At 36.6% G+C, this 11,466-nt stretch overlaps 1 protein-coding gene across 3 annotated transcripts in view; it reads left to right on the forward strand.

Annotated features, from left to right (window-relative positions):
- The window catches only part of SAB (HYPERSENSITIVE TO PI STARVATION 4), a 123,441-nt gene extending 115,539 nt beyond the window's left edge, over window positions 1-7,902 (forward strand). For all 3 annotated transcript variants that reach the window (XM_089998644.1, XM_089998645.1, XM_089998646.1), the window contains 7 exons: window positions 754-826; window positions 4,226-4,327; window positions 4,416-4,601; window positions 4,864-5,217; window positions 5,302-5,469; window positions 6,091-6,466; window positions 7,179-7,902. In XM_089998644.1, coding sequence (XP_089854770.1) covers window positions 754-826; window positions 4,226-4,327; window positions 4,416-4,601; window positions 4,864-5,217; window positions 5,302-5,469; window positions 6,091-6,466; window positions 7,179-7,282 — 1,363 coding nt within the window. In that variant the 3' untranslated portion in view covers window positions 7,283-7,902. The remainder of the gene's footprint in view (window positions 1-753; window positions 827-4,225; window positions 4,328-4,415; window positions 4,602-4,863; window positions 5,218-5,301; window positions 5,470-6,090; window positions 6,467-7,178) is intronic.
- The last annotated feature ends 3,564 nt before the right edge of the window (window positions 7,903-11,466 follow it).

Raw genomic sequence — 11,466 nt, forward strand, 5'->3', positions numbered from 1 at the left:
AAATGCCCATGCATTGTGGTGTATTTTTTTTAATGAGAATACTGCAGAATATTGTCTTCTTGTCTCTTGGAGCCATTATCAAGAATTTCAGAATTTTCATGACAGGACTGCTTATCTGACTGTACTGTCAATATTTTTGTCAAAAATGCTTCTCTCTCTCTCTCTCTCTCTCTCTCTCTCTCTCTCTCTCTGCTTAGGTAGATCAAGATTTTCCATTATTTGTGAACGATAATACAACAGAATATTCTGAGTCTCTTGGAGCCGTTATCAGAATTTCATAAGCTGCTTGTTGGTGTACAGTCACTATCATTGTCAAGAATGCTTACCTTGCACCATCTCTCTCTCTCTCGTGCATGTACTGCTGTGCACACACTCAATACACACAGTCAGTATCATGTCATTCTATTTCTGAAGGCATGTTCACAACCTGTTGATGAGTTGGTTCCTTTGCCTAGTATGGGGTGGCTGCTTGCCTCATTCCTCAACCACCAAGTGGTTGCTTAGTGTAAGTCCATTCTCTGTGGTGCTTTCCTAATGTTTCACATGTTACAAATTAATAATGATACAAGCATAATCCAGATATCAATCTGCAGATTTTGAACTATTGATATAAGGCATCTAAAGCTAAATGTTAGTAGATAAGGAGAAGCCGGTGGTTAATCAATTAGTTCAATATCCTTGTCTGATCACAAAATTTTCAGAGAATGCAACCATTAGTGCTTACTAACATTATATATATAATTTTTGGTGCAGAAATGTCATGCTACGCGTAGATGCTAAGCAGGGGGCACCTAAAGATGGGAACTCGCCTCTTGAACTTTTTCAGGTCATTAGGTTTTTAATCTTTCCACCTATTTATTCATGAAAATTCTTGAATTTGTTATTTTGTTTCATCATATGTACAGTTTTATGTGTGTAGGGCTAATAGGTTGTTTGCTGCCATAGGGTAACAATCAGGTGAATATCTATTAGTTAAAATTAAGGGAAGAGGGAGGGGGGGTGGGGGGCTGGAATTGAATCGTCATAGGTTACTTGAAGTGAAGGTAATGGCATAGATAGCATAGTTGTGTCTCAATAGCAATTCATTTCCTGCATTTTGGACTCCAAGATATTTGGAATTAATGAAATGAAATTGGAGAAAGCTTTGGAAAATGAACTTTTTCTTTTTCTTCAGAGAATGGATCTAGAAACAAAATACCAAAGAAAGTACTCCATGGGTGCCATCATGGGCCCTATAAGAAAGTGGGTCTTTCTGTGGAAAATGGCTCTGCTTTCTACAAGATGCAAACATGCCAATTGTGTGAGAAACGTTGATCAATGTTGTGAAAAGCATTGATTTGTAGTGAAATGCTCCACCAACATATGAAGCGAGGCGTAAGCCTCAAAAATATATTTTAAAAAACTTAAAAAAAAAACTTTTGAAAAATATCTAAAAATACAAATAAATAAAAGAAATGCTTTATTGATGAAACAATAACCGATAAGAAATAAAAAATCTCAAATAAATACTGAAAAATATGAGAATAACATATAAAAGTAACATTAATGCAACAACTTGATCTATGTAAGTATCTAACAAATAAAATATGAGCATTCAATGAAAATAAAGTAACAAAATCACTAACAATAAAATTCCTCAACATCATAACATCACCATATAATGCATATTAGCATGAACAACCAAAAGGTAATGGATTTGTCCAAAACTCTCCAAAATGAGAGTGTTACGACATTCACAAGTGGAAATGAACAACCTAAAATTATGTACACAAAAGGATCCAACAAATAAAAAATTCCCCTTGATCAGCTAGAGTTTTATCCAAGGTTGCCAAACTAGGAAGCGGAAACGATACGGGAAGCGGAAACAAGAAGCGGGGCATTTTAAAATTTATACGAAGCGGGAAACGAAGTTTCAATTTAAAAGCGAAATATGAATAAAAAATGAAGCAATATGGAATCAAACAAGAAACAAATAAAAACTAAAATAAAATTGATCATTCTTATATTTCATGATTTTTCTATAAAAGAGTTAAATTTTTATTAAAATCTAACAATGATGGTTACCAATTTAAAGAAAGTACATGGAAAGTGAGTGAAAGTGTGAGAGAAAATACATGAAAAAGATGAAAAGAAATATGAAAAAAGTATATAGTATGCATAGACTATGTGTATGAGAAGCATAGAAGAAGCGTGGGGGAATCGAGCTTCCCATGAAGTTTCGGAAGTGAGGAGTATCGCGCTTCCGAAGCGAGTTTCTGGGAAGCGAGCTTCCCACCTACCTAAGAAGCTTCTGGTAACTCTGGTTCTATCCACACATGGTTGAAAAGGAAATCGTTAAGCAACATGTTACATGGCTCCAAACACATTCTGACATTGCCACCTTGAAAACCCAAAACACTGAACTAATCATACTGTCTGTACAAGTATCAACTATAGACATTGAATATGAAATCTTAATTAAGAGGGCTAAGGAAAAAATGAAATCAACTCAGTTTTTCTGAATATCTAAACTTTGATTTATTTTTTCTTGGGCAAGTATCGAAAAGAGCTTCTTCTTTAATATGTCAACTAATGCTGGATTTTTTTCTTTAACAAAAGTCCAGAAATTTATCACGAAAACACAATCATATTGCAGAAGATTGGAAGAAGGAGAATAATAACAAAAGAATAAAAGGAAGGAGGGAAGAAGAAAAAGGAGAGAGAGAGAGAGAGAGGACCCCCATTTGACCCCAATGCCTTGAGGTGCGCCTCCCTATGCGGCGTACGCCTCAGGGTATTTTCTCTATTTCAGCGCCTCAAGGCTCAAAGCCCTTTCCCTTGAGGTGAGATGTGCTTTTACAGGTATCCTATGTTACCACGACATGACACTTAGGGTGTCGTACCAGTGTCAACATGGGTATTGGTATCTGGACACGACATTTGCTGTGTCTTATATTATATTATATTGTATATTATATTTTCAATATATAATATATATTTTAGATATATAATATATATTTTCAGTATATATATTTTCAGTATGTATTTAGCCATGTCCCTGTACCCACATTTTTTGGAATTGCCGTGTCGTACCCTCCGTACCCACACCCGTACCTGGGTGACATAAGAGGTATCATCGTTGGGGTGTCCCTTCTGTTGTCACAAAACAATTGAGAGGTTAAGATTAGAAAGTTCATACTTGAAAGAAGAGGAAAAAGCCAAAGATGCTAAAGTATGGTAGCTTCTTACTTGGCTTCAGGAGACTGAGAACCCTACTGCATTTCTTGCGTACCAGAATATCGAGAGACGGTGGAGGGGAAGAAAGACAGATGTCATTGGTGGGCTGCCTGTTAGTGGCATCACCACCCTGTTACATATTTGAGCAGGCAGTATGGTCGAGATAAAGAAGAGGAGAGGAAAAGAGTGTTGGAAATATTTTGGTGAATTACGTAGTTATCCAAAGCGATACTACCATTTAAATGATGTTGGGTTGCACTGAAACTGGGTAACCAGATTAACTGCAGAGTACTATTTGGATGCATTATGCCAGGGTTGATGTGGGCACCAACAAGCTGTCTATCCATAACATTTTGGAAGCTACTTTCAGAATTATGCATCTTCATTATTGAGTTCTTTAAAAGTATCATCAGCTTCATCATTTTCAATAGATGATTCTTTTTTGAAAATAAGACAAATTTTCACCTGTGTATATCTATAGATAACATATTTTCATCTAAGAACTCTACAAGCATGTCTGCTCGCATGATCAATCATCAAATATTTTGATACACATTTTTACAAATGCGTGATATTCTTCTGTTAGTTGAAATAAAAAAAACTCAATGTTGGTCTCCCCTTTGTGTAAAATTTATTTTTGTTTTCTAGTGTTTTATTTGTTTTATACTTGTATATTTTCGTATTTAATTCTGGTCTCTTTGTTTTTAACAACATAAGTGCATTTTTTTAGGCCATTCATATTGCTTAGGATGATTAGAGGTACTTGTCAACACTACTTTTATAGAAAACTTATGCATGTAATAATGGTTTTTCTCTTTTCATGTTGTTTTGGTGTAGGTTTTGTTAGCACCCATTTAACATGCCAAGAGAGTAATTCATGAATTTAGTGGTTTAATGTGGGTTGTAGTGAATTATTGTCCACAAACTGCCCTTTACATTATTAGCTGTTATTTAGAATTTGGGCAATCATTGGTTGTAATATATTGTCCTGTGACATTTGCCACTGCAGGTGGAGATTTATCCACTAAGGATCTATCTCACTGAAACAATGTATAGAATGACGTGGGACTATCTTTTTCCAGAAGAAGAGCAAGATTCATTAAGACGGCAGGTAGGGCATATTTTTAGATATTTGGTAGCTTTTGTTTCATATGCCAAGTTATGCATCAGTTTATATTGTTTACCTTGTTAAAATGTAGGAAGTCTGGAAGGTATCCACAACAGCAGGATCTAAACGTGGGAAAAAAGGTGTCTCTGTGTCAGAGGCAGCTGGATCAATCAGTCACTTAACAAGGGATTTTGAAGTTTACTCCAAACACGGTGCCACTGCATCCATGGTATCTGCTGCAAGCAGTCAAACTTCTGTTCATGGTGATGTCTCACAGGTGAGTATTTAAACTAAGTAGAGCTTTTGCAACGATGTACCTGTCTTTCAACATATTATGCATATAGATATGTTTCATGTTAAAATACCTGGGAACTAATAAGCAAACTAATCAAGTTACTACTTATCTGCCTTGTATTGTTGATATTTTTAACACTTATATTTTGGAAATATATCTTTCAAGTTTTCAAATGGTGCATTGTCATAAAAGTGCCTGGTAAGACAGTTTTTCTCTTTACTGACATGCCCAGGTATGTGTGTAGGTGTCGAAATTGCAAAATCTTAAAGCAAATATTGTTTGTGGAGCAAATCCAGAGCTACGTCGGACATCATCATTTGATAGGACATGGGAAGAGAATGTGGCTGACTCAATAGCCAATGAGCTTGCATTGCAGGTCCACTCAACTGATCCTTCCTCAAAAAGTGGTCCTCTTATTTATACACCTGAACATCAGCTTTCCACTAATGAAGAGACCTCAAAACATAAGCCAAAAGACTCAAAAGCACTTAAACCAGGCCGCTTTTCACATGAAGAGAAGAAGCCTGGTAAAGCACAAGAGGAGAAAAGATCTAGAGCGAGGAAAACAATGGAGTTTCATAACATAAACATAAGTCAGGTTTGTACAGATCTGCTAGAAAACTCTGTATCTTAATATTGAAGGGATTATATGACATGACACTGTTCCCTGGATAACTTGTAGGTTGAATTACTTGTTACTTATGAAGGTTCGAGGTTTGCTGTCAATGATCTAAGGCTGCTTATGGATACTTTTATTCGTGATGATTTCACCGGAACCTGGAGGAGATTGTTTTCAAGGGTCAAGAAGCATATAATCTGGGGAGTCCTGAAGTCTGTAACAGGCATGCAGGCAAGTGTTATTGCTCACTACTTTTGGAATGCATTTTGTGGTGTTTGTGAAATTCTTTGAGTGATTTCTGCTGTGGTAGGACCATGTTTGGGTTCTTTATCAGCTGGATCTGATGATAATGTTTTTTCCAACTCTGTCCCTTATTCTCATTAGGGAGGTATGAACATTCATAGGACCAACCAGCCCAAATTTTCTGTGAAGCGACACAATTACTGTTCAAATCATTATTATATATAACTTCATCTGCTTGCCACATTACAACCTAACTTCATCTGCTTGCCACATTACAACCTAACTTCAACTGCTTGCCACACTACAACCTAACTTCAACTGCTTGCCACATTTAATAAACCTTTGCATGCAAGCGTTCTTGAGTGCAAAAGAAGCAAAATGAGCATAGAAAATCCCAAAGGAAGGGGCGTCTTTTATAAAGACATTTTGATATTATGGATATTGGTTACTGGTCTCCTGTTTCCTGTTCCTTCCATCCATAAATATATCATTTTGCTTTCTTCTGACGAGGCTGTTTTGAACTTGCATGTTGTGTTTTGTTGAATTGTTGTTCGACTCCTGTGTGAGAGTAGGCCAATATCTTTATTGCTGCTACTATGTTATCTGCAGGGTAAGAAATTCAAAGACAAAATCCAGAATCAGAGGCAGGCCAATGGTGGTGGTTCTCCTGACAGTGATCTGAATCTCAGTGACAGTGATGGGGGCCAGACTGGGAAATATGATCAGTTTCCACCGTCCTGGCTCAAGAGGCCGATTGACGGAGCAGGTGATGGATTTGTCACCTCCATTAAAGGACTGTTCAACTCTCAACGTCGAAAGGCCAAGCGATTTGTTTGGCGCACTATGAGAGGTGACGCAGAAAATGAATTCCATGAGTGGAGTGAAAGTGACGTCGAGTTCTCTCCCTTTGCTAGGCAATTGACCATGACAAAAGCAAAGAGGCTCATCAGAAGGCATACCAAGAAGTTTCGATCCCGGCAAAAAGGTAGTACTTACTAATATCTTAGATATAAAGTTCTATGTAACATTGAAAGTATTACTTTTGAGCAAGGTTGCCAGATTAGGAAGTAGAAGCAGGATACGATATGGGAAGCGGAAGCGAGAAGCGAGAAGTGATGCATTTTAAAATGTACAGGAAGCGTGAAGCGAGGAATATATAAAAAAAGAAATATTAGAATTGAATGGGAATAAAAATGAAACACAAATACAAACTAAAATAAAAGTGACTAATATTAAATTTCATGATTTTTTAGTGTAAGAATTAAATTTTTAACAAAATCTAAAAATGATGAGTACCAATTTAGAGAAAGCACATGGAAGTTAGTGAGAAGAGTGAGAGAAAACACATAAAAAACGTGAAAAGTTGAGTAAGAGAACATATAAGAAGAATAGATGAAGCATGTGAAAAGCATAGGAGAAGCGTGAGGGAATCCAGGTTCTCGTCAAGTTTTGGAATCAAGGAGTATCGTGCTTCCAAAGCGAGTTTCTAGGAAGCGTGCTTCCAAAGCGAGTTTCTAGGAAGCTTGCTTCCAAAGCGAGTTTCTAGGAAGCGAGCTTCCCACCTATCTAAGAAGCTTCTGATAACTCTGCTTTTGAGTTTCTTCGTCGCATTATGGGATAAAAAACAGTTGATTTTAATGAGATGCTACCCAACCTTTGAAATATTGAAACTCAGCATGAAATTCTCTCATTTTCAGGTGTTGCTCATCAGAAGGAACCATTGCCATCGACTCCAAAGACTACACCATATCAAAGTGATTCTTCTGGTGCATCCTCACCCTATGAAGATTTCCACGACTGAAGAAATTTCAGAGCCTGAGGAAGAAAATGGAGCTTGATTCCTGTCCTTGCAGCTATTAAAAAATCTCCGCAGCATAGATTCGTCTCTAAAGAAGCCAAAAGTTGCTGCCTTCTATCCTCTAATGTGCAATCAGCTGAACCTGTTCATGTGGCTCATCCCATTTATGGGCTTGATCTCTCGTGATGGTTATCCTGCAATTGGCGGATTTGTTCTAAGCTCAAGCGGGAAGAATTTACACACAATATCGAGTTAATGGATGCACGTTTCAAAGGAAAGAAAATGGAGAGAGAAAACTGATAAAATGAGCTCTGAGATTTGCTTCCTGTGAGCGATGTGGTTTTCCAAACAGCATCGAAGACTATCTTCTGTGACGATGATCATGGCAACCAAGAGGCTTTCAGCTGCGGAGGGCTCATTGTTCTTCTGCCTCAGCTTTGATTTGTTGGTATTCCTTTTCAACTCGTATGCAGGAAGCTAGAATATTTATTAGTTGTATCTCAGTCCAAATATGGAAAGCCTCTGTTGTAAAAGGTTTCTTGTGTCTTGTATTCTTTTCCTTTTTTGTAATAATGATCATAGAAAAAAATAAAGGGCTTCCAAAAAAAACCTTATCTTCCTCTTATTTGCGTGCTTTTTGCGTGCGCACTTGTGTGTGTGTTTTTTGTGCGTTTGAATGCACATCTGAGATCCAAGGATTTGAAGTCCGACCCCTCTCCATCGGATTTCAAATCCATGGTACATGCTATATCTCGCAAAAGGGAGGATCTCAAATCTGTGGTACCCTCAGATTTGAGATCTAGAGATTGCAAAACCAGAATTTTACTGCCACACCAGCACTACATCAGCTTGTGTGTGCCACATCATCCGACGCATTCAAATGCACCCTACATGGGCCAGCTGACCTGGGGAAGATCAGGCTTGATTTGCATTTTATTAAATGCTCAAGGCTATGTTTGGGAGCCTTGCAATGAGATGGAAACACGGTTTGCCAAAATATGGTTTTGCCAATGCGTGATGTTGAGAGATGGAGTTGCCAAAAACATCTTCTCGTGAAAGGTGTTGAAATGTGGTGTTGGCAACACCAGTTTCAACGCATTGTTTCAGCAAGGCCACTGCTCCCAAACAGCAAGAGTATGAGAGCATGTCAGACACCACAACACAACCTCCGATTCAATGCTCCCAAACATAACCTAAATGTGTATCTGAAGAAAAGATGTATTTCATGGGTGCCTGATTTTCAAAAGACAAATAATTCAAAAGGAATTAAGTAGGATTCGGAAACCGATAAGGCTATGTTTGGGAGCCTTGCAATGAGATGAGAATACAGTTTCAGTGTGTTTGCCAAAATGCCGTTTTGCCAATGCATGATGTCGAGAGATGGAGTTGCCAAAAACGTCTTCTCGTGAAAGGTGTTAAAATGTGGTGGTTGCAACACTAATTTCAATGCATTGTTTCAGCAAGGCCACTGCTCCCAAACAACAAGAGAGTATGAGAGCATGGCCGAAACCACCACACAATCTCTGATTCAACGCTTCAAAACATAGCCTAAATGTGTATCTCGAAGGAAAAGATGTATTCCAGGGCGCCTGATTTTCAAACGACAATTTAGTAAAAAAGAAATTTAAGTAGGATTCCGGAACTGATAATGCTATGTTTGGTTTCAGTGTGTTACAAAATATCGTTTTTGCCAACACGTGATGTTGAGAGATGGAGTTGCAATAAACATCTTCTCGTGAAAGGTGTTGAAATGTGGTGTTGGATCTACTGATTCTAACCCATTGTTCTGGCAACGCCACTGCTCCTAAAAAAGTGCAGAAATCACAAAACAATAACCGAGGATTCGTAACATACGATATGACTTGGTTTGCTCTATGGTTAAACTGCACTGGTCTTCAACCAGGCGTTCTTCTTATCAGATTACTTTTTTTATGGTCAACATCATGTATGATAAATCAACCACTGAAATAACCATGAATCTTCCTCGAGATTTGACCAAAACGTGTTTGTAACGCAAGAACTGCAGCACCTGTACTTTCTTGGTAAGCAAAGTATCTCTCCCTTGAGTGGAGCCGCCCTTGAAACCTCATGAAGTCGGCTTGATTTTGTTTATAAGCCAGATGCATTTGAAACGGTCAGAGAGAGAGAGAGAGAGTAATTGCTTCCAGATGATGTGAAGTGGATATTCCAAGTTGAAGTTGAAGGAAAAGTCTTTTCAGTTGGTCAAAGTCTTTTCAGTCGTGAGAGAGTAGGAAGAAGAAAAATGTAAACATGACTCAGAGGAAGGAGTTTAGTGCTTTTATGCCACAAATATTGGCGATATATATATATATATATATATATATATATATATATATATATATATATATATATATATATATATATATATATATATATAATTCATTGTTTTTACCCACCTCTTCTGACTTGTAATTGTGAATCTGTGATAACATGTGGTAGTGGCGCCATGACGTCACGTCACTTGAAGATGCAAGTCGTTTTTACATTGTTTTTACCCACTTGGATTTGATAGATACGTTCACGTGTTCCAAATGCTAGGGATGCAGCTCCTTAATCATGTTTTTTCATTAAAAAAAGGCCGTTTCATGAGCCAAGAACGTATTACATGTTGCTTGCCATTGATTTTTTAAGCTTATAAAAACCTGCCTCTTCTTTGTAAATGATTTAAGAACAAAAAATGATGGTAGTGTACACAAAAATGATAAGTTTATTTTCAATTGCTTCATAATTTTTGAAATCTGCCCTATATTCAAATTTATAAACGCTTGACCGTTTTTAATTTTTTTTTATCCTTTGCACATGCAAACTTCTTGATGTATAGGTATATTGTCTCGTTCTTGCAAGTTCTCACTAAAAAATATATTCGTGTGATTATTTTGCGGACCTCATGAAGTTCGCATAACCAAATTTATAAACCTCCTATATTTAAAATCTACGTACCTTCACAAATATCGTGCAAAATTCACATATATAGACGACATTCACAAGCTACCATGCAAATCTCTTTTAAGCGATCCACAAGGAGGTCCACAAATACATGGTGACATTCACATATTAATGTTTGTGAATGTCCTCTTCCTTCATACTTTGATCGATCTTCGCAAATAAGGTACTACCATCGTGTCTATAATACGATATTCACGAACTACTATGTAAATATTTTTTTAAAGTAAGTGATCCTCAAGGAGGTCCACAAATGTGTGGCGACATTCACATATATTTTTTGTGAATGTTTTCGACTTTTGCACTCTTATATGAAGATCACAAATATGGTGCTACTTTCGTAAATAATGTACAACCTTCACGAAAAGTGCTTGTGAAATCTCCTTGGACAAAATTCTCTTTAATGAGATCCACAAATATGTGATGACATGCACAAATTTTTAACATATGAATTTTCATAGATTCATACGTTTGCTAAATCATATATAAAGTTATTTTTTTTTCAATTATTTTTAGAAAGAACCCTAACCCTTTTCCCTCTCCTCTTGCTGTGATTCCCGTAAAATCTTTTTTGCTCAATTACGATGAGGTTCCAATATCCTTCTCATCAACTTCTATGGTTAGATTGAAAAGTGAGTTCCATACAAACACTTATATATGTATATTATTTTATTTCATTCAGAACTTTTTTTGTAGATATGAGTATTTAATAACCTTGTAATATGTGTTTGGTTGTTGTTGTAGATGTTTTATACATGTTTTTTTGTGTTTTATTTAATATTTAACATTCGATTTACCACATATTTTTTCTTAGCTATATATATTTGTTGGTGTTGTAGACAATTTCTGTTTATTTGCTTGTTCTTTATTTAATATTCAGTGGTTCGGTTTTGGTGTAATTGGGCTAGGGTTGACTGTACACAATCATTGAATAGAGGTTGACTATGCATAAGCATTGAATAGGGGTTAAAAGATTATCGTGGGTAGTTGGTTTTTAAAGTGATTGTTGTAGCTAGTTTTGTTAATTAAATATTGCATAATTTGTGTAGGCAATTAATGATAGCCTACAAAATGGTTAAAGTACACTATCGTAACACTGATCACCCTACTTGAAGATCTATATTGGTATCCAAAAAAAATACTTTTAAAGAATCTATGGTTTGATGTCTCATAAAACCAGACATGCAGAAGAGTTATTGAGCCTTCAGTATAGTTATTCTCCT

This window comes from Nuphar pumila, chromosome 3, assembly GCF_984573655.1.
Source record: "Nuphar pumila chromosome 3, dmNupPumi1.hap1.1, whole genome shotgun sequence".
Lineage (NCBI taxonomy): Eukaryota > Viridiplantae > Streptophyta > Magnoliopsida > Nymphaeales > Nymphaeaceae > Nuphar > Nuphar pumila.